The sequence below is a fragment of the Labrus bergylta genome, chromosome 8, assembly GCF_963930695.1.
Source record: "Labrus bergylta chromosome 8, fLabBer1.1, whole genome shotgun sequence".
Classification (NCBI taxonomy): Eukaryota; Metazoa; Chordata; class Actinopteri; order Labriformes; family Labridae; genus Labrus; species Labrus bergylta.
The window spans coordinates 9490413-9516037 of record NC_089202.1 but is presented as its reverse complement, the minus strand read 5'-3'; the positions used below and the strand labels follow the sequence as shown (position 1 = coordinate 9516037).

General features: G+C 38.4%; 5 protein-coding genes across 6 annotated transcripts; 2 read left to right on the top strand and 3 right to left on the bottom strand.

Annotated features, from left to right (window-relative positions):
* Nucleotides 1-14: 14 nt before the first annotated feature.
* Nucleotides 15-2740, bottom strand: LOC109986651 (chymotrypsin-like protease CTRL-1). The gene is made up of 7 exons (XM_020637386.3): nucleotides 2590-2740; nucleotides 2257-2360; nucleotides 2051-2130; nucleotides 1880-1961; nucleotides 1594-1774; nucleotides 1316-1446; nucleotides 15-359 (listed from the first exon to the last, which is right to left on the bottom strand). The coding sequence occupies exons 1-7, from the start codon at nucleotides 2633-2635 to the stop codon at nucleotides 198-200; spliced, it is 786 nt and encodes a 261-aa protein (XP_020493042.1). The 5' UTR covers nucleotides 2636-2740; the 3' UTR covers nucleotides 15-197.
* A 467-nt stretch (nucleotides 2741-3207) lies between these two features.
* hsc70 (heat shock cognate 70) lies at nucleotides 3208-8432 on the bottom strand. The gene is made up of 9 exons (XM_065958065.1): nucleotides 8279-8432; nucleotides 6651-6855; nucleotides 6300-6505; nucleotides 5738-5890; nucleotides 5080-5635; nucleotides 4749-4951; nucleotides 4415-4613; nucleotides 4005-4237; nucleotides 3208-3858 (listed from the first exon to the last, which is right to left on the bottom strand). Exons 2-9 carry the CDS (start codon nucleotides 6853-6855, stop codon nucleotides 3664-3666), a joined length of 1950 nt encoding a protein of 649 aa, XP_065814137.1. The 5' UTR covers nucleotides 8279-8432; the 3' UTR covers nucleotides 3208-3663.
* Nucleotides 8433-9177: 745 nt separating this feature from the next.
* On the bottom strand, nucleotides 9178-15545 carry si:dkey-238d18.4 (TBC1 domain family member 15). The gene is made up of 10 exons (XM_020637418.3): nucleotides 15011-15545; nucleotides 13496-13681; nucleotides 13266-13384; nucleotides 12460-12563; nucleotides 11464-11531; nucleotides 11182-11328; nucleotides 10564-10654; nucleotides 10300-10448; nucleotides 10065-10206; nucleotides 9178-9957 (listed from the first exon to the last, which is right to left on the bottom strand). The coding sequence occupies exons 1-10, from the start codon at nucleotides 15219-15221 to the stop codon at nucleotides 9789-9791; spliced, it is 1386 nt and encodes a 461-aa protein (XP_020493074.1). The 5' UTR covers nucleotides 15222-15545; the 3' UTR covers nucleotides 9178-9788.
* A 1699-nt stretch (nucleotides 15546-17244) lies between these two features.
* LOC109986621 (uncharacterized) lies at nucleotides 17245-20010 on the top strand. Of its 2 annotated transcripts, XM_020637333.3 has the most exons (8): nucleotides 17245-17335; nucleotides 17471-17531; nucleotides 17617-17988; nucleotides 18249-18287; nucleotides 18389-18500; nucleotides 19209-19283; nucleotides 19548-19623; nucleotides 19736-20010. In XM_020637333.3, the coding sequence occupies exons 2-8, from the start codon at nucleotides 17471-17473 to the stop codon at nucleotides 19808-19810; spliced, it is 810 nt and encodes a 269-aa protein (XP_020492989.2). In that variant the 5' UTR covers nucleotides 17245-17335; the 3' UTR covers nucleotides 19811-20010. The 2 variants fall into 2 exon arrangements, with proteins under 2 accessions (XP_020492989.2, XP_020492991.2); XM_020637335.3 differs by lacking the exon at nucleotides 18249-18287.
* On the top strand, nucleotides 20003-24151 carry LOC136176958 (sialic acid-binding Ig-like lectin 14). Its single transcript, XM_029277975.2, has 3 exons — nucleotides 20003-22912; nucleotides 22996-23376; nucleotides 23489-24151. The coding sequence occupies exons 1-3, from the start codon at nucleotides 22873-22875 to the stop codon at nucleotides 23785-23787; spliced, it is 720 nt and encodes a 239-aa protein (XP_029133808.2). The 5' UTR covers nucleotides 20003-22872; the 3' UTR covers nucleotides 23788-24151.
* The last annotated feature ends 1474 nt before the right edge of the window (nucleotides 24152-25625 follow it).

The window sequence follows — 25625 nt, the reverse complement described above, 5'->3', positions numbered from 1 at the left end:
TGTGACAACCAACATTTGAGGTTTGAAGAGTTTATATTTTATGCATGATTTCTCACGAACGCACCAAACAAAGTACAGCGAGCTTTTGCTGCTGTACAGAGTCAACAGAAATGGTAACATCTTGGTGTTCACTGATGTTGACTATGCATGCATCACTCAATGATCAAAGTCGGAATCAGGATCAGTGTGTCTGCATGTTAGTTTGAAGCAACAGTCTGGTCGATCCATCCGCGCAGGTAGGACACACGGGCGTACACAGCAGGGGTGCGCACGTTGCAGTTAGAGGTTCCCCAAGACACAATACCCACGAGGGACCACACTCCACTCTTCTCACAGACCAGAGGGCCACCAGAGTCACCCTGAAATGAGTAAAATATGACATTATAGTTGACAGAAATTGATTTTAATTGAATACTGATTTCAATAATGATATACTTTATTATACCTGCAAGGGGAAATTTTACACTCTGTTGTTAAACATGCTACACACACATAGACTGAAATATACACACATGCACACAAACAGGATCCTTTGGACATGCATTAATGGAGAGATGTCCGAGTGAGGGCTTTTCAGCTGGTTATGTGGGGGTCTGTCCCTTACTCAAGGGCACCTCTGCAGTGCTCCGGAAGTGAACTGGCGACCCCCCCAGCTACCAGACCAAGTTCAAGACTTGGTCTACACCGGGACATGTGCCAGAGAGACCCTCTGGTTCTCAACCCAAGTCCCTACAGACAGAGCTACTGCAGCTCACAAAGCTATGCAGTCAGGTTACACAAAGGATGTTGGCTAGAGTGCTATTAGTTTCATAAAACTCAAAAACAGGAAGCCAGATATGCAGCAGATTATTTTTGAGTACGAGCTTTTAGCTTTATCTACAGAGCTTTAGTCAGTTACGTTTTGAGTCAGTAGCTTTTTTTTTTTTTTTTTAATTCTTCATGGCTCAGCCAGTAGACATTACCTGTTGAGATACTCGGAATAAGAAATAATTAGCTGTCAGTTAGGATAGGTGTTAAATATTTAAGAATAAAAGTATTTATTTACAAATTGTTTATAAACACTTATTTCTAACAGTTTATTCATCCATCAGTTGTTATCAACAAACCTTAATTCAAGTATCCTGTAAAGTATTTGTGAATCATTTTCCAAAGCTTAAAAGATTACCTACATTTATGAAATATACTGCAACAACTGTAACTGAGGTTTGTAAACATCATAACTATTAGTGCCTCATGAACAATCATGAAATACTGACTCGCAACAGGTGGGCACTTTTTTCAAACGCCCTACGATTCAGCATCAGAAACACTTTACCTGACAAGAAGACACTCCAGAAGCACCAGCGCAGATCATGGCATCAGTGATTCTGTTATAACCCCAGTACTGCTTGCACTGATCAGGGCTGAGCAGAGGCAGGGCAGTCTGCTGGAGGTAGCGAGGGCTTGCTGAAATTTAAGAAAATTGGAGATGGAGATAGCAACATAAACGTTCATCGTCATTCTTGCTGAGGTATGGTGGATATTTAATCCTTCATCTATAATCTCCCTTCATAGATATAAAACTTTGAGGGTCTGTAAAACCCTCTCACTTACAGGTTTGGCCGGTTTTGCCCCATCCACTGGTCACACATGTGGTTCCAGAGGGAATGCTGGTGCTGGAGGAGGCCAGGCACACAGGAGAGATACGGGATGTCATCTGTGCTGGGGAGGACAGCTTCAGGAGGGTGATGTCATTGTTGAAGTTCTGGCTGTTGTAGTAGGGGTGAGTGATGGCCTGGACAGAGAGGTGATTGTATTTGTAAATCAATAATTGAATTTCAATGGCATACAAACATTTTAATGGAAAACAATTGGAAGCTGTAATGTGTTTCTTACTTACCCTGCTAATTGACTTGACCTGAATTTGCTCACTATTGTACTGACGGTCGTGCTCTCCAAGGATAACACGATGGCTTCTTGGACTGGTGTGAATAAAAACAGACAGAAATAATTTGATAGAAATGTTTAGATTATTCATGGGTTGGTGTGGGACAGTTTAAAAATGACTTACGACACACGGCAATGAGCAGCGGTGACAACCCAGTACTGGCTGATCAGGGATCCTCCACAGAAGTGAAATCCTCTACCATCCTACAAGTGAGAAGTTGAATATTAAGAGACCCTTCCTCGTGAGTTATTTTAAAATCTTAATTACACAATATCATTAAAATTGTATCGAAGTTACAATGGGCGTGGAGAGTACATTACTCAACCTACCTGAAGTGACACCTGCCAGGGCCAGGACCCAGATACAGCATTATGCCCATTGACAATCTTGTTGTATCCGTTTACTTGGGGCTTGATAGCAGGTACTCCACAGCCTGCATCCAAATCATGCAATAAGAAAATCTGCTTGACCTAAGTTATGGCTATACACTAAGGAAGGTTCCTGTGTGTGTATATATATATATATATATATATATATTTTGTTTTTTGTTTTTTTTTGTTTCTTATTTATTAAAACATTCAGAAGGATATCAAAAAATTTAACCACTGATAGATTTACAACTGATAAATGCATCATATTCAGGTAAACCACCAGTCACTCACCCAATGTGGAGGCCACAAGAGCAAAACAACTGACAAGCAAGAACATGGTCAGGTCTCAACAATGATAGTCTTCCCTGAGGGCTCAAACGAGTTGGACTCTGGCTTTTATATGTGTCACACACGCAACCCTGAGTACAGCACTCCATATTTCAGGTGCTCCCAATGTTCACACACAATGTGCTTTGATACATCTGGGAGCAGACCATCTGTTGATAAGCACCTTAGATGATTTACTGTATATACCTGGAGAATGAATCCATTTAGCCTGTTACGTGTTCTTTTGCACAAGGGTCAGGGCTGTTGGCATTTATTCCATTTCTAAACAGTAACATTACTACCCCTTGTTATGAAAAAAAGGATCATTTACTTTCAATGTTTTAACCCTCCATAAGTTTTGACCAAATGTTGAGGATATATTTGCAGCATATTGAATATGTCAAGCTAGGTATCCTTTTCTAGCATGTTTGTACTACAAGACCTTTTTTCTGTGACTGCAGGGGAAATGATATTGATCGAAACCTTTGAGGTGTGCAAACAGGAACTAGTTTCAATAGCTGCAGCTGCTGTTGCAGCATTAAACAATAACCACACAAAAAAAACACACATACAATTTGAGAATCAGAATCTCATCTGTGAGCTTTATTGATTTAATGTTTTGACACAGATTAAGCAAGATTACCTTTTATCATTTACGCAAATAATGCCTGGGAAGATAAATAATAAGACATTAAACAGACAACAAGAACGCTTTGATTGAGTCTTATTAGACTGAATAAACATTTGTTTCTCACATTTTTTAAATATTGAAATCTTAAAGTATGGGAGTCTGTTTTTAAAATACAATTTCTATCATTGGCACTTTTTTCTTTATTCTCTATATACTTTAAAAATAATTTTGCTATTGTGGTTTTACCCAAGGTTGCAGACCCCACATTTTGACAGAAACAATATTGCTAGAATTAAAATCTAAATAAACATGTGTATTTATGTAACTTGGATATGTATTCTGGTTAAGTAATTAAAGACAGTATGTGAATGTTGGGGTCTGAGCTAAAGATGCTGTTGAAGAAAGCTTTAGTCAACTTCTTCAATAGTGGGACCGGAAGAGGAGCCACCTCCAGCTCCACCAGGGAAGCCACCAGGCATTCCTCCCGGCATTCCTCCAGGCATCCCTCCTGGCATACCACCTTGGTATAGCTTGGAGATGATGGGGTTGCAAACTTTTTCTAGTTCCTTCTGCTGGTGATCATACTCTTCCTTCTCTGCTGTCTGTGTAACACAAGAAACAGAGCAGTTTTTTTGACAGGAAAGGAAGGAAAATTGAATCACATTATAAACACTGTATATGTTCAGAAGGCTACCACTCTGATTTCAGAACACGAGTCTAACAGGCACCTTTGGCGATAGATATTTACCTGGTTTCTGTCCAGCCAGGAAATTACATCGTTGCACTTGTCCACGATGGTCTTCTTGTCCTCTGGGCTTATCTTGTCTTGGAGCTTTTCGTCTTCCACAGTGCTCTTCATGTTGAAGGCAAGAGACTCAAGGGAGTTCTTGGCTGTGACCTTTTCTCTCTGGGCATCATCCTCAGCCCTGAACTGCTCTGCTTCTTGCACCATTTGCTCAATGTCCTCTTTGCTCAATCGTCCTAGAGGGGATAAAATACAAAGCTCAGTTTGCCTTGTGAAAATGATTTAACGATTTAAGCAAGCTCTCATAAAAACAAGACAAACAAAAAGTGAAATCCACCTGACAGGGGTTGAAAGGTTCTCTGAATGGCCTTTGAAAGCTTGTTATTTGATTAGTATTTAATACAGTAATATACCTTTGTCATTGGTGATAGTGATCTTGTTCTCCTTTCCGGTGCTTTTGTCTGCTGCAGACACATTAAGAATGCCGTTGGCATCAATGTCAAAGGTCACCTCTATCTGAGGAACCCCTCTTGGAGCGGGTGGGATACCGGTCAGCTCGAACTTGCCCAGGATATTATTGTCCTTGGTCATGGCTCGCTCACCTTCATAAACCTGAAAATGACAATGCAATAATGCTTATAATTGTCTGATACAATAGTAAATTCATTCTGGACTTATTTTGATACATTGGCAATATAGTAAGTGGACTACTATTTGTCTAAAACTTTACTTTAGGGGTTTCTGTACCTGAATGAGCACACCAGGCTGGTTGTCTGAATAGGTGGTAAAAGTCTGGGTTTGCTTGGTTGGGATAGTGGTGTTCCTTTTGATAAGGACAGTCATTACTCCCCCAGCAGTTTCAATTCCCAGGGAGAGGGGCGTGACATCCAACAGGAGCAGGTCCTGTACATTCTCAGACTTATCACCAGCCAAGATGGCTGCTTGCACAGCTGTGAAGAGATTCATTTGTTGAAACCAATACCATGACAACAAGGCAGCACAAATACGAACCATTTGAAAGAAGTGATTTTATACTCCAAACAATAATATGACATAAACTTAAAGTAGAAAAACCCACCTGCACCATAGGCTACAGCCTCATCAGGGTTGATGCTCTTGTTGAGTTCACGGCCATTGAAGAAGTCTTGCAACAACTTTTGAATCTTGGGGATACGTGTGGAGCCACCCACCAGGACAACGTCATGAATCTGGGACTTATCTATCTTGGCATCTCTCAGGGCTTTCTCAACAGGCTCAAGTGTTCCACGAAACAGGTCTGCATTGAGCTCTTCAAAACGAGCCCTGGTGATGGAAGTGTAGAAATCTGCGCCCTCATAGAGTGAATCAATCTCAATGCTGGCCTGTGTGCTGCTTGAGAGGGTGCGCTTGGCACGTTCACAGGCTGTGCGCAGACGACGCACAGCTCGCTTGTTGTTGTTGATTTCTTTTTTGAACTTGCGCTTGAACTCAGCAATGAAATGGTTAACCATTCGGTTGTCAAAGTCTTCTCCACCCAAGTGAGTGTCCCCAGCTGTGGACTTAACCTCAAAGATGCCATCTTCAATCGTCAGAATTGACACATCAAAAGTACCACCTCCAAGGTCAAAGATCAGGACATTACGTTCACCACCAACCTGAAAGAAATGGTGTTAATTACTTACAGGAAGTTAAAAGCTGTTTTTTTGTACACATATGGTTGATTCATATGGTTGATTTTGATTTTATTAGACAGTAACCTTTTTGTCCAGGCCATAGGCAATGGCTGCAGCCGTGGGCTCATTGATGATGCGCAGCACATTAAGCCCAGCAATGGTTCCAGCATCTTTTGTGGCTTGACGCTGGGAATCATTGAAGTAAGCAGGAACCGTGATAACTGCATTGGTCACAGGCTGTAAATAAATTCAGACTTAAAACAGTTCTGCTTTTAATTTCTTTATGAGCGCTGCAAAAATGAAAAAAAAGAAGTTTAGTAGTTCGAGGTCACACAGCACAGTGCTTGCAACAACTCTGAGGTGTTAGATTTAAGATAAGGTTTTGAGAAGTGTTGCAGGCGTTAAGACTAGTTCCTTGGTGTACAGTGTGCAGCCAGAAAGCTCAATCTGTCAGATCACTGTCAAGAAAATAAACAGTTGTTTGAGGTCACACAGCACAGTGCTTGCTACAACTCAGAGGTGCTAGATTTAAGATAAGGGTTTGAGAGATGTAGCAAGTGTTAAGACTAGCTCCCTGATGTACTATTTGTAGCCATGTTTTCTGCTTAAAAGCAAATTGAAGTGTTGTACAATATTTGTCGTCTACCTTGCCAAGATAAGCCTCAGAGATCTCCTTCATCTTGGTGAGGACCATGGAGGAAATCTCTTCAGGATAGAAGGTCTTCCTCTCACCCTTGTATTCGACCTCCACCTTGGGTTTACTCGAGTCATTCACAACACTGAAGGGCCAGTACTTCATGTCTGACTGCACTACAGTGTCGTCAAACTTTCGACCAATGAGACGCTTAGCATCTGAAAAGGATTTAAGGATAAATGTAAGGGCAATGCTAACAATATGTTTACATTTGTTTACTTTCCTGCAAATGAAATGCGAGAGAATAATAACACAGGATGACTGATTTTAAGCCTGTTGTCTGTTAGGTGTTGTGGTCCTTACCAAATACAGTGTTAGCAGGGTTCATGGCAACCTGGTTCTTGGCAGCATCTCCAATCAGTCTCTCGGTGTCTGTGAAAGCTACATAGCTGGGTGTGGTCCTGTTTCCTTGGTCATTGGCAATGATCTCAACTTTGCCATGCTGAAAGATGCCCACACAGGAATATGTGGTGCCCAGATCAATGCCTACTGCTGGTCCTTTAGACATCTAAGACGAAAGAAGAAGGAGCAGATGAGAAAAATTCCTTTTGATTTTGGAAAGTAATCCTAGTTTACTGCCTTCTCACACTTGATAAAGGATTTATATTCTGTCTGATAGTCATGGTTGGCCATGTTTGTACTCATACTTTTTAAAAGTTTCTTATTATCATTTCAACAATGTGCATGCACCTGCATACTATTTTGTCCCACACACACCTTCTGCAGGTGTTTCTACAAAGGTTTGCCTTTACCTGTTGACTACCCAGGTCCAGAAGCATGGGCCATGGCCACATGTGGCTGCCATTTGTGCAGTTGCCATTTGTGATGTAGTGACTAAAGACCAAAAGACTGTACTATATCACACTCCCCTTTCATTCCTCTGCACATTGCCTCTCTCTCCCTCCCATGGAAACATGAGTCAACAGTGTGTCAGTCAGGCTGATGAAATATGATGTACTGATCCAGGAGTAGTGATTGGAGGGTCTATTTTCCGACAGCTGGTTTCAAATAGCTTACAGTTACTATAATAAGAATCAGCGTATCTACATAGCAATGAATAGAAGGTGGCTATAAACTAAGTGATCATTAAACAATGCTCAGTGGGCAAGCATTGCCTGTTTCAAATTAAAAGAGGCTTATTCACCAAAAACCTGCAGAGAAAATAAAGTATCAGGTGTCGTAACAAGCTAATGTGAGAAGTGAACTGAGCAAAAGCCTCTTATTGCATTGGACTGTAAGCAGCAGACAAAACAAGCACAGTGGTGCAGTTAATAAAACTTCTTTAGAGTCAGAGGAAAAAACGGTAACTTGTTCCATTAAATCATAGAGTAGATCACTGCTTTGACTAAAAGTTAAAGACTAAAATGATCTTCTTCTATATGGCTACAGAGGAAGTGAAGACTTTGTTTCTTTCAACCCAGCACTGCTTCAACTGCAGAAGATTTACTTCTCAGTTTTTATCAAGTTGTGTAACACTGAGCAGAACATGTTGACATAGCTCTGTTGCTTCACTGCCTGTCCTCCACCCTTAGTAGCTTTCCTGCAAGCATGTTAAGTTTGGAAAAAACATCTTTGAACTTGATAACAGCATGACAGGGTTCATAGAGGATTTTTTATATCAGAATCCGCCAAAGCCATACTGAATAGTTGATGCCATTAAGTTGTTCTTTAAGAGGCAAGACCATCGACCTGACACTGTTGTAATGTGGAAAGAATTTGCTTGTATTGTTTTATTTGCAAGACATTCACTGAACGGTGTTTGTCTGTGGGGTCAGTCTACTCTTCTGCTTGTCATGCCATTTTCAACAGTAACCATGCAAGCTTCCCTTATATGGAAATACTTTTCACATTTGGTAGTAGGTTTTAAAAGCAGCAATCAAGACATTTTATGAAGCCAGGCTGAGTGCAATGCTACTTATGGAAGGGGTTACCTTGAGCCGTCAGATGTTCAAGACTTGAGAGTTTACTGAGTTAGCGGTGCCTTCGCCTTGCACACAACACTCCTCACCCTCTCCTGGCAGGCAGACTAAGAGGGCGAGTGACTCTACTCCTGAGAGTATATAGAGCCCTGCAGGGAGAGCCAACAGGGTGTCAGGTGACTCTATCAAGGAAAGTTCTAGGCCCATGTGTCTAAACATGGAATGGACTTCATTGAAAGTGTGCTTTAGTTTCCTCAGTGTATGAGTATGCTAGTGGAGCAAAAGATGAATGAAACAAAAGATTCTCCAGATCATTTATGTGGATCATGTTGTTCACATGGCTGGGACAGTGAACAATGCACAGTGATACAGGTTAGATTTATTCAAATGTATTTAACCATTTAAAAAATCTCTGTAATACTCTAAATTCCAGGAATCATAATCACATCAGCAAGCAGCGTAAACTTAGTCCAAAAAAATGTTAAACTAAAAAGAAAAGCCAGTCATGGCTGCCATTTGCAGTGTTAAAGCCGTAATAGAAAAATCTACTCTATTAACTGACTTTTGCAATACATGGGCATGTACATAATGTATTCAGCTCAGGACATAGAGCAGTTAATCTGCCCACACTAATGGCTTTAGAGAATATGTTCTGTATTTAACTTCTGAGGGTACAAAACAACTTCAAATGGACCATGTTGTAAACTTTTGTGTATTTTTAAGGTGTCTTTTTTCAAAATGAACTTTTTTCTTCTGCAATCTTAAATTTCAAATTCAGTGTTTTATGTTTTTCCAGTTGATCCGATTACCTGCTTGCAACGGTTTGCCAATAACCTGACTAATTTTGATCTCATACATCATTCGAGGAACACGCAAAAACCAAATATAGATATAAAATACACCACATAGTAAACAATCGTCAGTGGTTTTATTGAGGTATCGTTTTCATGACAACTATTGTGAAATTTCATTCTCTGTTGAAGACACAGTTGTGCAGTCATCATTCCCCTTAGTGCATGGTCCCTCTGCCAGAGCCCAAGAACTGGACATATCTATTCTTGTTACATAGGCCTCTCTGACACAGGCCATCTGGCATTAAATATAACTGTGTTTCGTTTCAGACACCACCTGTTGCGACACCAGATCAGTATTCAGTGGTTGGTTTTTTAAGAAGTTGAATATTTCATAACTTGGAAAACAAGTCCTTAAAAGTGCTGACTCTGACCTACTCAAATTATCAAGCTTCAGCCTTCAAATTCACTGCAGTTCAGCAAAGCAACCAAAAATTGTCACAGTTGGTGTTTGTAGGCTTTCACATAATAAATACTGTACATTTGAAATGACCAGCAGTTACTGATCAAACTTAAGGTCAGCAGCAATCACTATAGTAGTGTGTTTCCCTCAGCAATAAAAACTAAGATAAAAAATATGTTCCATCAAATTAAAAAATAGGGATTTTATGTCCCGCTAGAAATTACAGTATCATAGCAGTCTTTGATGTCAGATATTCAAATAGTAACCATCACTTTAAAACAAGTAAACTACGCAGCTGACAAAGGAAGTCCTCTTCTTTGCTCTTGTGTGTTCTGCAGTGCCCGTTCATATAGTCCCAAGCACAGCGCTTGCAGTAGTTGTACAGATGATGCTCTGCTTTCTTCAGCGTGCTGTTCAGGTCCAGTGTTCCCTGAAGGCTGTCAAAAAGAAGTCAAAAGGCTGAACCAAGACATTCACACAGAATGATACACACAGGATCAACTTATTAGTACTGAGATGATCTTTTCTCAGCATACAGACACACCTGCTAGTAAACTGGATAAGTTGTACATCATCTCGACACTTGAGCAGAGCGTCTCTGTTCTCCAACAGGATGGCCGCACAGATGAAGAGCTCAAAGGTGAAGTCAGTGTTGATGGCCTGAAGATTTGACTCTGAATTCTCCTCTGCATAAACCACAAGCCAAACAGTATTTAAAAAATCATAAACATAAACATATAGTATCTCTACATATTCTGCCTTTTTATTCTTGTTTTTACCTGTGCTGTATTTTCGTGCCAGTCTCTCCTGGTAACGGGCTCGGTCTACTTGTTGGGAGATGAGCTCGAGGTGGTCACAACTCAGGATCTCAAACAAACGTAAAGCGTCGCTGTGTTCAAACTCCCTCTGGAAACCCAGCAGCAGCCACCTTAAATGAGGAACAACACATGCATACACACAAATGAAATCTACATGTGGACTAAAACACATACAGACCTAAAAGAAGTCTAGAGGATAAATGTAGAGGATCTGTGCAGATTTACCTGTGGCAGAAGGTGAAGCTCTCCATACTGTCTGTGACTAAATGAGCATATAGCTGAGGATCCAGTTCTTTCAGCAGCGCTGCCTCCAACTCTGAAAGATAGAAAATACAATTTTCTATAAAAAAATATATATACTTGTGACTTGTGTAGAAGTTTTGGTTTGTTTTGTTCAGTGTAAAGTGATATTATTTCTATTTTAATTGTTTTGTCTTCATTCATTACCCAGCATCAAACTTCATCACATTGGAAATTCAAAAAAACACACCTTACATTTCTTAGTAATCTTATCAGATCAATACACAACAATTAAATATACTCTCAACATTTGAATGTATAATGTTACAGTTGATTGCATCTACCAGATTGCTTGCAAAAGGAATTCAATACCCTTGTTTTACCACTAGATGTCTCTTAACTCTTTTAAAAGTTACATTTAAGATTGGCAGAAACTTTGTCGCTGCAAACACATCAGTGAGCAGGGTGAGTTCAACACTGCAAAAGCTTATTTGATGTTCTCATCATAGTTGGCAATCTTATTAGTCATGTCGCATCATATATATTTGTTATCCTCTTTATGAAACATATACATCAAGTAGCATCTCTGTTTGCTAATCGTACCTATTTTTCTGTGAAGACCATCAGCCCTGAAGTCCTTGGAGAATTTCTCCATGTAGCAGGAAAAACTCCAGAAAGTGTCCACCTCCGAGTCAAGAACCTCAAGGAATCGGCTGCACAGGTCGTTCATGCCTTGAGCGTAACTGACCTCTGGGTCAACAATCAAGATAAGTAATGCACACACAAACATTTAGTGTCTCCCATCACACGCAGCCTCTGATGCTTTTCTGATTAAGTCAGTGTCAATAAGAACACAAAAGGCTTATTGTTGGTTGTTCACAGTACCTGGGTGAAAAGCAGCATATGTGATGAGGATATCTCTTAACACCAGCAGATTGGCTGAACCTTCGCCCCTGCAAACACAAAGTGATCAGAGTCAGTCCAAAAGCTTAGTTGGTGTGCTCTTTCAAGTTGGCAACCCCATAAGTGATAATTTGCCTGGTCAGTTATAGAACATATATGATCAGTTTGTCGAAGAGCAGGTTACAATGAATTTAGATATTCTATATATTTTAATTAATTAAAAACACTAAATTAGTAATGTAATTTTAGTGAAATGGCTTTGACTCAGTAATCTACTTTCAGTTGATTAATATATTGTTTTAAGGAACAGATATTTGCAGACATTTCATAGTTTCCAACCAAAATGTTAATTTTTAGCTCATCTTTGTTTGCTTTTTAATAGACATGATTTATTTCCATATTGTACCATCATAGCTTTATTAATAAGTAGCATTCAAACAGGTTGAAGCCCAGAGCAGCAAGAGAAAAATATCTTGGTAGGTCCAAATCAAGTTTAGTCTGGTCCAGTTTAAAGGTAAATTTAAAGCCAATACTCTAAATCAGGTTGTCCGAAATGAGCAATCCAGCTACCTAGATGTAATCTTTGAATAAAATAACTTCCTTATGTTCATAACTATCTGATAATCTTTAAACAGATTATGGTAAATTATTTTTAAAAAGACACTATCTTGAAATTGACGCTAACCATCAAGCAATCATATGGCGATTGACGTTGTTTCTTGTGAATATTAAAAGGTTGATGTAGCTCTACAGTGAATTCTGATGTTTGGTAAAATAATCCAATTCAATCTCTTGTTATTGTTACAATTTCTGGGTCATCTGAGGGGAAGACGGCTAAATGTATGGATGTTTACTCGAACCAACTTCATTTCATGGATCACCGATCAAATTCCACACTCCATCTGTTGACACACATATGTTGACTCATATCCTAAGTGTAGCAAAATAAACCCATAACAATGGCTCCCAGTCACTCACTGGTAATAGCTCAGGTCTCTGTTAGTTCTCGGCACATCCTTGTCAATGATTCGTATTGCTTCCCGCAGCTCCTCCTGGTCAAATGTGGCTCGCTCAAACAGTATCTGGTGAGGAGAATAAAATGTAGACAAAGACAAAGATATTTGACCAATATTGTTGGGGTTTAACTTTTAACTGGGTATGAAGAGTCCCTAAATTTGTAAATCCATTTGAATTCTATCCTTTTCATTCACAGAATTTGCACGAGCACTGTTTAAGATGTAAACTAGCCTGAGTAGTTTAAGTACAAAAAAACAACAAAAACAACAGAACTGTGACTACATGATGCACACACACCACACATTCCAATCTGCACATTGCACTTTGACACCCAGGACACTTTACACTGTTTATATTTTCTACATTGTACATTATATTTCTACATTACTGTATATATGTGTACTAGTAATTTTTTGAGTGTTTATTGCATGGCCTTGCGGAACAGTCTTTACATTTCACTGCACATCTGTATGAGCATGTGACAAATAAAAAACTTGAATCTTGAATCTAGTAGCATGATTCTGTTAAAGCTGCTTGTCAAGTCTCACTATCTGAATGTACAATTTAAACAGGTTTTCCTAGGTACACATGGCCGCCTGAGAGAGGTGCTGAACACTTGAGCTAGTGCAAACAGGTAAAATGATGTCATGTGTAAATAAAAGTTTGTTTAACAAAAGTAGATCCTGTTGTAATTTTCCTAAACATACTGCACAGCTCATACATTAATCAGTAAATCTTTTCTCTTTAATAGACAAAACTCATCTAACCTGTGCTTGAAGTTCCAAGAAAGCCAGTCTTTCCCAGACCTCCTCAGACTGGTCCTGGGTCTGTTGTTGGGCCCGTGCCTGCCTCTGGTCAAAGTAACGGACTGCTGCTACTAACTCAGCTTGAATGTATAAAAGGTCATATGGTCGTTGATATTTTGTTATCGATAAAATAACAAATTGTAATAAGAAAAGGAGAGAGAAAAGTTTGTGCATGTGTTGTTGGAGTTTACCATCAGTGCCGTTGAGGTGAATGTGCACAGCTGCAGGAAGGAGCTGCTGCCACTTTCTTTTCATGACACTGTAACGTACAACCAGCTGCTCCTGCAGAAGTGAGCGCTCTAAGGCTGTCGAGCTGCACGGGTACATCCCAAACAGGAAACGCCACACAAGGCCACGTTCAGATGGAGACACGCCACCTATAAAAGATTAAAGGCCTTTCGATCATTGAGAAGTCAATTATCTGATTTACCAGTGTTTCAAGACAAGAGGTTATTTTAGCTTTAATCTTTCAGTCATGCCCATCACTACAGGACCAAAAAAAACAACTGTTATAGAATAGAACACATGCAAGAAAAATTAGCTTTGCAGCTGAGAAACTGGACATCTTATGTAAAAATGCATCTCCTGGAATTTGAGATGAGGATTTGGGATGTCTTATGTAAGTATTTGCGCAGTACTGTAGAGTCTTTAACGATTGGTTTCCAGGTCAAAGGTCAAATTTAGTGAGACATTTTACCCCCGAGAGGCCCTGTGTGTATATGTTCACTGCTGAAACCTTAAGAATTGTCAGCTATATAAAGAAAAGCCTACAGTACCAGGCCATGATAAACAATCTTTTGAGGACTGTGTTTTAGGACATACTTCTGAAGCATACAGTCAGATAATTCTCATTTCTTAGCACACGAAATGGAATATTTTTTTCTCTTCTGACTAATGAATCTCATGTGATTGTATTCAGCTTCTTAGGAATCTTAACAACTCTCAAATAGTATCTGTTGTTTTATCTCAGAAGTCATGCTGGAGTTCTTTGCTCAAGGCGTTGTGCTGCCCAATGAAACATTCTTGTTTTGACTGTTGCTCATGTCCTGCAGCAGAGCATCACTTGACTTTCTGTTTAGCTTGTAGGAATGGTCTCTATTCATTGATAGCTTTGATGCATCACAACATATTATATGTGTTGAATTATTGACCAGAAAGTAAAGTATTGCATCTATGGGCATGCTGTTTCTAGAAACCTGAGGTACATGTTCATTTTCAGTCAAGTTAAATCCCTTTTATCCACTAGGATAGATTTCTGAAAAGATTAAATGAAAAACACATTTTCTAACAAATGTGAAAAAGTTCAGTTACAGTATAGGGCCTCATCAAAACAGTGTTCAGTGTTAAAAAAAAAACCCAAAACATAGGACTTCTTTGTCATACCATGCTGAAATACCAATCATTCAAACATGAATTCACTGGATCATATTTCTGAATGGGCATTATAGGATTATTTAAGATTTCTGGATTGCCTGTTTCTACCTCAGGAACTGTTTCTACAGTTTCTACTGCATTACATTAAAAGTGTGCCACAAACAAGTACAAATGCAAGTTGTAATTTTACAATGATGCTCATGTAAAGTCAAGCTATCTAAATATTCTACTGTTCTTTGTATTTAGGGGAAAAAACTTGAACTTGCTGATGTGCAAAGCTGGCATAGATCACTTGAAGACAGAGATAGATAGATAGTTGGATAGATAGATACCGTTTTTGAAGATATGCATCCTTAGTCTTGACTCGTCCACCCTCCCCTCTGCGTCCATGACTCCAGGTAAGGTGAGTCGTGCGGCGGACAGAGCAGGGGAATTGACCGCTGCTACTTGTCTCTGGAAGCCGACATGTGACTGCTGACGATCTGTGGAGCTCGTCCCTTCTCCTGCGGTCTGCAGTGGACGCCAATCCCTAAGTTCTTCCATTTGAACCTGCAGAGTACGCGATCACCTCCACAGGTGAAGAAGAGCTGCATCCACAAATCCTCAACAGACAACAACAAGCTGTCATTCTCCTGCAGACTACAGCTGCCAAAACAACGCGTCGCTTCCCATCTCCCTGTGCGGACTGGAGTTCAAACCAGCCACGAGCGATTACTTACAACAAATCGTCCAAGATGAAAAACTATGTTGAATACGTTTCAGTGAACCAACTTCAGCCGTGTTGACTCTCATTCAGCCATCTGGGAGTCATATGACTGCACCCTCAGATCCGAGTTTGGCCCACATTCCAGGTGGAGTCTGGATTTCAGTGCTAAAGTTCACCACTATTGGATTTGGGAGCATGACTCGCTCCACCTAGTGGTTCAATTTTACAACACACACACACACACACACACACACACACACACACACACACACACACACACACACACACACACACACACAGACACTCACTCGCGCGCACACACACACACACACACACACACACACACACACACACACACACACACATTAATAGATGATCGCCCATGTGGACATTCAATTTAAAGCTGATACTTTCTGTAGTTGAAGGCTACCACCCTTAACTCTTAAAATGATCCACTGTAGAAATCTAGCTTTTCAAACTTTTATTTTAAGCAGAGAAGCCTTACCTTACAATTGTATAATTAATTTCTCCAATTTCCAACCTTAACACAATATTTGTCTCAATAACAGATCCATAAGAACAAGGATAATTAGTTTGAGGCAGGCCTACTTGTTTTTTAGTCTTCTTTATTATTTTCATTAAATGATAAAATTTCTTTGGACTCTAATGTCGTAACACTTTTCGAATACTTTCTACTATGAACAGAACTGGGCTGTATTATAAGATATGTCTGTATTTGGAAAACTTTGTTCATGTAGTTTACCACCTTTGAATTCTTCCGTGTAACAGAGAGCCTTTTTTTGTCATCGCAAGGGGAACAACAGATTCTACATTTGCCTAAACGCTGGCAAACAAACAATAAGGGGATGAAGGTTGCTGAGGTAGATGATTAATGAACAAATATTTCATTTCAATTTAAGAGTAGCTTTTATTTTAGGGATTACTATTTTTTTACAACGTGGTGCTTGTTCAGTTAGTAGTTATAATTACTAGTAATTTCCTGCATGCATGAATACCTTTGAAAGGGAGGAAGGATATGTGATGGTCCATTTAATGAGTCGTTACCTAAAAAAACATGCCTGATTAAACTACGTCGTGGATGGTATAACTTATAATACATCTTTATAAAACTTTTGAATTTTCCCATTTTGACGCAAAATTAAAAGTTTAACTTTAACATCCTAGAAGAAAAGTTCCAACATATGTCCTTTAAGAACAACAAAATGCAGACATCATGCACTCTTCCCTATCAAACTGAGTTCACTGTAAAAATAAAGAAATTAAGGCTTAATCGTTGAAATAAATTGCAGCACAAAAAAAGCACAGTTTGAGGATTTTTTGAGCCTTTTGTTGAACAAGAGACAGTTACTCTCAGGTCACGACACACTAACCCTTCAATTTTACAGAAGTGACCTCAATGTTGTCTGAGGAGGGCGCTCCAGAGTGTCAGACATTGACAATCCACTGGGCTGCTTCAACACAGCCTCTATGCCAATATATTTAACATGCTCTTCATTATTTGTTGGCATGGAGTAGACAACAGAAATTTACTCATAATCTGCAACTTTAATGTGACACCAGAACTCACTAAAAAAGACTTCCTCTGTTCACACTTCTGAGCTATTGTTGCTAGAGAGAGGTGTAAAATAGCCCTTGTACAGTATTTGTACAGCTGATGTGATACAGAGCATAAGTGTCAGTCACAGTGTTTTCCCTCAACATTCTCGATGTATGTAGGCCTGAAAAATGTATATAATAAAATACAAATATATAAATGAGAAGGTCATAATGTGGTCAGTGTTCTCTTCTCTGTCCTAACTTCCTTATTTCTTTGAATGTACTGTCCCTGATAATAGGAAACACACCCACAAACTTCACACCATTGTTGAGATCTATGACATATTAGCAAAGTACAACAAAGCTCTACAAGCTCGCCTAGATCTCTCTCACAGTGAGTATTTACTTTGCACAGCAAATGTCAGAAAAGAGGCAGCATCCAGTAATCTGTTGTACGATAATAGATTACTGACAATTTACAAACAATTATTATGTTGATAAAACTAAGTTGTTGTTGTTGTTTTTTTAGATGAAGCTAAGTGGCCTGATTGAACTCACTTTCTTATTGATCCTGATCTCTAATGCAGAAGGTGGGTCATCATTTTATTTGATGTGTTTGTTTGGCCTCATAGTGAACATTTTAACAAATGAAATGTTGTTTTGTTTTGGACACAGTTACCGGAAACTGGACAGTAAGCGTCCAGGATGTCATTGAAGCAGTAAGGGGCTCAAGTGTGACCATAAATTGTACGTTTAGCTGTCCACCTGTTAAATGCGATGGCCCGGTTCAAGTTTACTGGAAGAAGAATCAGAAGAGCAGCTTCAAAACCAATGACAACGATGTAAATGCATTTATTTATCACAAGAATGATACATATGTGCTGGGGAAATACAGAGGAAGGACAGAGCTCAAAAATGAAGGCGAAAGAGACTGCTCCCTGGAGATCAAAAATGTCACGGAAGATGATTCAAAACTTTATGTGAGAATTATCACACAGTCTGAGAAATACAGTTTCTACAAAAACAAAGTCGCTATTCGTGTGGTTGGTAAGTCATTCAGTGAAACATTTCATTATTTGGAATTTGTATTTGTGTGCTTGAAAAAATGTAAAATAATGCCATTCTCTCTTACAGCAGAATATCTTTAAGTTTTAATCCCATTCACATTTATATGATTTGTTTCTGTGCCTAACTTTTCAAGCAGGATGTATGTTATCCTCCAAAATACAAATGTATTTAGATCAACCAAAGTACCGCAAGGTGAAATGCATCTAAAGAAAACTGTCACAGATGTATTTGTTTTTCAAATAGGAATAACACGTTATTAGACACTAATACAACATCAGGTATGTTTATTGTTCACAGTTTGTTTTTCAGGCAGTTTCAGGCTCATATTTTATATTACAAATGGTAATGAAGTTCCTTTATTTCATTGACTCATTCGCAGATCCTAAAGAGAGTAATTCACAACAAATGTATATGATCATCTGTGTGCCCGTTGCTGCACTTGTGATCCTCATTATTATCGTTGGAGTTTTCTGTTTCATAAAACACAAAAGGTAACTCAACTTAAAGCTTTCCTAAAAATGCATGTGAGCAGCAAAGCTATACTTTTAGTATTGGAGCCTTGTGTCTCATACACAAACCCTAAAGTGTTTCATATTAAAAATCTGTTTTAAATTCATCTGCTAATGGGAGACAGTTAAAGGTGCACTGTGGTAGATAAATGTGACAGTTGGAGAAGTGTACAGATTCTGTGGTATAAGTTCATAACTCTATACACAAACTTTCCTCAGAGGAAAATTGGGTCCCTGGATCACTGTTTGAAGATAAAATGCTACGTGAGAAGTTATGGTGGTGGCCCGGCAACAGTTAACCTGCAACTCTCCTGGTAGCTTTTAAGCTCTAAACAGTGTTTCAGGAAAGGAACCATTTTTTCCTTTGAATAAAGTTTGTGTATTTACTTAAAATATAGAATAGAATTGTTTCACTCCTCCAACTTTCAAATTTCACTACCAAAGCTCCATAGTGCACCTTTAATGTGTGCTCCACTTAAGTCTCAGTTTAAAACATTTAGGCTATATTCAATCCTGAATTTGTGACATCACATACAGTTTCTAAGCCTGTTGTCAGATCTAAAAATCAAATCAATAAGTTATTATAAATAAATGTCAGGTAGAAATCAACATACTTAATAATGAGCCTTGTTTTAAACTTGTATTACATTTCATTACCACTTCATAGCAATCAACCTTTTATTTCTTCAGGACACAGGCCTTTACTCGGGAGGAATCAGGATATTATGCAAATTTTAGCAGAGCATTATCAAATGACGCCAAAAGGTTTGTTTTGCTCTATAATGTTTAAATTAAATGAGAATAAATATATATTTTTGTATTTTGTATATATGTATGTTCAAGAAGCTCAATGTAGTTTTCAATTTTGAGTTTCAGTTTGGTACAAGACACAGAAAAACTGAAGGTGTTGATAATGATAAAAACAGATGTTCCATGCATGTGAATCTTCAATCACAGACATAATGACACTTTTCTGTAATCTATTTTGTGTATATGAGATTCAAAACATATTCTGTTTTGTATTTGCAGTGAAATATCTTGCAAGAAAATTGATGAGCTGCCTGAACTGAAAGACATTGAGGAGCCTGTCTACGTCAACATGAAGGTACAGTTTACAGAGGGTTTGCTTTTTATTAGGTTTCCATGTTGTATATCTCATCATGCAAATAAATGAAAAGATGCCCACTTATAGAAAAAAACAATGTCTTTCTTTGCAGGACCCACTGGATCGTGTGGATCAAAGTGTGGATCACACTAACAACATATATGGAAATGTAGATTATTCACAGTAGAAGAAGAGCTGTATGTCAGGATAGATATAACATTGCGACTTTATGTGTCATTAAAATTGAACAAGATATTGTAATTAATAGTTTGTTAAGTATGGAGTATATAACATTTTAGTGTTGTTATAGATTAAAAGGCCGTTGTTATGATAGTATTTTGCTCACTAGCAGGGCTGCCCAAGCGGGGGGGGGGGGGGGGGGGGGGGGGGGGGCTTTCTGGGACCCAGCTGCTTTGGGGCCCAAATAGTCCAGTTGTAGATTCTTAATATAAGCAATTAAAATATATACATATATATTGAACTCAAATTCTCACTGTTCAGTTCAGCGTGCACTGTACGATTTAGTAAAAGTTCACAATGTGTAATCAGGACAGGGTTGAAATTAGATTGTATTTCAGTTGTCTGCATGGCTCACATGCAGACTCAACCACTGAACCACAGCCGTCCCCTCTTACATAGACTTAAAAAAGCAATACTTCATGCTTTAAAATCTGTTGTTTTTGCTCCCCAAAGTATCAATGGATATTAGATTAACATTAGACTATCAGTCAGAGTAGCATAGAAAATATTGCAGAAGTGAAATATGCTTCAAGAGTTCATACAGACCTGCAATTAAAGGTCACCTTAAAAACGTTTATTTGACATAACCATCATCTTTTCGTTACTTTATTTTGGTTTTTCATTCGGCAAACCAGGCTGGCAGTCATGCTTACATGTATCTGTGTCCACATAGCTCAACTTAAATGTGTCACTATTGAGCTGGTGGGTAACATATTAATGTCAAACCTATTAAAATATAACACAACTTGTTCATTTAAGATTTGCCTTGAAGAGTATAACATCTTCTAATTGTTTTTTATACTATGCACCTGTCATTGTACGTGCTGTGTTTCACCACCAAGTGTGGAAGGAAATGATGTGAAACATTTAGCACATCAGTTTTGTAAGTTTTTTGTAACATCCCTTTACTGGACTTCTGTTATTCTGTGTACCATGACTCGATAAATATCAGGTCAAGCAATAACACTCTATTTTTCCTCATCTTTCTCAATATATATGCAGATTTTACTTCCTGTTTCATTTCTCCTCAGACTTCTGTTTTTTTCTGATATAATGTCTTTCTTGTAAACAAACAACTTAAGAACTGTAAAGTACAAAATAATAAAGGGTTAAATATGTTTGTTTTTGTCTGTCCTTAAAGATCGACTGTATCTACTCTTCTTTTATTGCATGCTCTCCGCTAACGGCGCACTAAACTCAGCAATATTAGTTGGCTGTGTTAAAGCCTGCATTAAAAAAAGGAGAGAGGAAGTAAGTGAAGCTGTTTATGTTTTCTGTCTCTTTTGGGGCGGTTGAAAACTGTTTGTGCTTTCGATGATATAGTCACACTTTTACTGAAACTTGGAAAGTGCTAGAACATGGGAGTGGCATGTGTTTATATCTGAATGTGCTGCTAAATCATCAAATGAGAATATTTTATTGATCATGCACATGTTCTGATGGATCTAACAATTGGAAAGTTTTTTCTCTCTCAGTTTTAAAATATTTTTTAGTTACACCAACAAAAAGCTGTCCTTTAGGAGAAGTATTTAATTTTTCTTTATAGAGTTTATAAGAATATAGAAACACCAAACAATGGAGGCGGAACACTTGACCTTGGTTTGTTTTAGTCTCCTGTGTTCTTGACACTGGCCTATCACCATAGCTGAGACACTTTTGTCTCAAGCAGCTGTTTCTAGAGTCCCATGCTGAAATGTTGGCATAGATCTTTCACAGTAAATGAGTCTTCCTTAACCAGAATGATTCTTTGAAACTATACTAAGTAAGAAGCAAATGTCCCTTATTAACGACAAACAGATTGTGTTGCTACCAACACTAACTAGTAAAGAATAAAACAGTTTTAACAGAAAACTGATTAAGCAATATATTTTTTGTGATATGATGATCTCATTTGACTGAACATCAAATGACCTAAAATGCATGCTGTGTATGCCTGAACAGCAAAACTATAACATTTAATCTATGTCCTTGTTGCACCCATGAAAAGACCAGGACTCTGTCTTCCGTTTGGCAACTTTATTCTTCCCGGTGCTGTATTTTTTTATGATTATCTCTCTTAAGAAGCATCGGGTCCTCACAACAAAAACGGCATACATGCGCATTATCTCTTGACCACCACCTCGACTATCTACGTCACCTCTGCACGCAGGCCGATGACGTCATATATCAAAACCCAAAATTAAAAGAATTATGAACAATTTTTTAATTTCTGTGTAAACTAACATGACATTACAGTACCTGTATGGTTTTTTTTAATTAACAAATTAAACAAATGTGAAATAATATTATATACAGTACTTTCTAACTTATAGTATAGTGTGCTTTCTTCTGTCAAATTGAATTGCATTCAAATATTTCTAGGTCGCAACATCCTTGTAAGAAACTGTTGTAATCACAGAAACGTTCAATAGAATGTGGGTTTGTGGTACTCTTTAAACTGCTTGTTTTCTCTGGCTTGGCCTTCATTGGTAGGCTTGAGGGCTTTTAAAAATGTCTGTGTTGATATCATGTGATGATTTCTTCCACACAACACTCCTTTGTTTCTCAAAGTTTTTACTTATCTCGTGTTTTCTTTTTATCTCGAGAACAGAAAGTGTTGCTTCTGTACTTTACTGGAACTCGCTGCAAATTATTTTTTCTCTCATTCATTTGGTTGTAGAAAAACAAAATCAAAGCTACAACAAAGGTCAAACCATGAGAAAGCGATCACATAAATTGCAACAATATCTTTCTCCTGGGCTACTGTTGTAACCGTATAAATGCCAACTCACACAATGAGTTAAACGTTTTAGGTAACATTTGGTTACACCTTCAATTCTGAAGGGCAAATCCAGACAATAAATATGAAACCCAAAGACAATGATCAAATCTAAGGAGCTCTGAGAGTGAGAAAGGATTCGAAGGTGAGTGGGTTCTTTACATACAAGCAAATGAATACAAAGACAGACTCAAACATTTTCATTGTCTTTATGCTGATTTAAGTCGAAGAATTCTTCTTTCTCATCAGAGATGGAGCTGAAGTTGGGGATTTCCTTTCTGTCTTTACTTGGTGAGTCCTCAGTAAAAAATATTGTCCAGTAAAGTACCTCAGCATCACCTTATATTTATTTGATTTTCTTCCTTTGTTTTTAGTGATCCTACATTTCGAGTCCTCTCATGGACAATGGGCGGCCATTGTACCACCAAAGATCTCCGCCGTGCAGGGCTCCTGTGTGGTTATTCCTTGCTCCTACACTTACCCCAAGCGAGCCTCAAAGGAGATCCTGAACAGGTGGATTGGATTCTGGAAAAAAAAAGCAACTATCATCTCTACCAATCTCCCAAAATGGAAACTGCCTACTAAGTACAGAAAACGGACTCTGTTTTTGGGAAATTTGCAAACACATAATTGCACCATGATGCTGGACGGTGTCAGGAGGACTGACACTGGCCCTTTCTACTTCAGGATTGAATTGCCGCAGTATGGAAGAAGCTACTCCTACACAAAGAATGATGTGACCATTGATGTTATGTGTGAGTGTTGTTTATTTAATGCACATATCCTTACTGTTTTTTAACATGATATTGAATTCACTGTTGAAAAAATGTAAATAGGTAATAGTGGGATGATATTTCTTCTCTCCAGCGAATCCTCCAGTACCATCTCTGTCTGTGCAGGTGAGAGATAAAATAACTGCCTCCTGCTCGGTGTCTCACTCCTGCCCCTCGTACCCTCCTCAGTTCATCTGGAGTCACCCCGGAATCGTCACTCTGCGATCGAAGAAGCTGAATATGTGGGAGTGGGAGACTGTGTCAACCGTGACTCTTAAGCCTCTGCCCATTGACTTCAATAAGAATTTAACATGCACAGTGAAGTACAGAGGAGGGAAGCAGGCCAGGAACTCAGTGTCAGTGTATAACCAAAATATCACACCAATAGTTTAATGTCTCTGTTTGTGTTTTTCAGATGACATGCTTTGGTTTGACAACACAGATTCTGACCAAAAGTAAATTACTGAACACAAACTATATGTCCACACAGTGAGTTAAGAGACACAATCAGACAGTTCAGAATTTGACTTCACTCTAACATCATTTGAATGAGCAGAAATCACCTTGATCATCTTAAAATGTACCACTTCATATTTGCTGTTGTGGAAGATCAGTTTTTTCTTTTGATGTGATATTGTTGTGTCTGATTAATATTGTTTTAATATTATATGATTGTGTCTGATTAACATTAAATAATCCAAATGTAACTTTGTTTTTGTGTGTCCTTTTTTTTTGCGTTGGTCTATATTAAAAAGGAACTTGGTATTTGAGTGATGTCATTTTCACTGTCCACTCAACTTTTGGACTATGGTAATGTGCAATACATGTGTGTCTTAAACAACTTAAAAATCTTCAGATTGTATCGTTAAAAAAAATAAGTACACTGATTTTGTAAGTGTTCATGATTCATAATAATATAAAATATTTCATAGGCCCACAAGTGTTAGGGCTTTGTGTGGTATAACTTTCAAGGAGTTAAAAAAAAAAGAACAGACCATATTTAAAAAATAAATACATTATTTGCTACTATATATATTCATATAGAAATATATGGAAAAGTTGTGTGTTGTTTTTAACTTTATAATATGAATGCTAAAAAAATCAGTTAGTATACCTTTTGGTACAGCATGCTAAATGAGATTGTTGATCCTTAAAGGAATTTCATGCTTTGATAACCAAAATGGCTTTATGTAGGCTATTTAACACTCAGAACAAGACAATGTACAAATTAAATCAAACTTCTAGATTTCTTGCTTCTTGGATTGGGTTAAGTCCAAGTGCATTTAGTGTAGAAGCCAGTGTCTCTCTCTGAGCCTTTGAACTGATGACAAGTAATTCTGTATTGTCCTGGTTAAGTTGTACAAAGTTGTGAGACATCCAGACTTTAAAATCTAAAATGAAGTTAAAAAGTGAGTCAATTGGCCGTGTCATCAGGAGATACGATCACATAGAGCTGAGTGTCATCAGCATAGCTGAGGAAAGAGATGCCATACCTCCTGATAACACTGCCCAGGGGTAGCATATACAAATAAAAAAATAATGGTCCTCAGATTGATCCTTGAAGTACCCTACATGTTACCTCATAGTGTCAGGAGAACTGGTCATTAATGGTTACGAAAAACATTCTGTCACTAAGATAAGAGGAAAACCAGTTTAAAACATTTCCAGACAGGCCAGCATGCTCACTTAAATAACTTAACTAGTTAACTTTGAGATAACATGTTTGATGAAATGTGTAAGGTTTGTAAACCAGCTACAACTCTATATCCTAAAGTGAATTTGTGCTTGAACATTTGGGTTTGTGTCGAGGGTAAAGTAGGTCAGTGTTTGTTGCCTTTGAAAGTGTTTTTATCTATCAGCTAGGGTGATAAGCAGCTTCCTCTATGCCTTCCTGTCCAATGACACACTTAGGGTGTTATAATCATGTCAGCACACACACGCACGCACGCACGCACGCACGCACACACGCACACACGCGCACACACACACACACACACACACACACACACACACACACGCACGCTTCACAGCTGAAGTTGTGAACACATTTGCTTATAGGATGCGTGGACTGAAAGTGCTGCTGCCATATGTTCATAGCTTTTTTAATTTAACTTGTAAATTTGTGAATTCAATAAAAATGGCATCAAAATGACTCTTCATGATACCATGATTATTTCACAACAGGGTACAAAAAGGTCGACACCTCAAAGTTGCTCTCTGTAGTGTGGCCT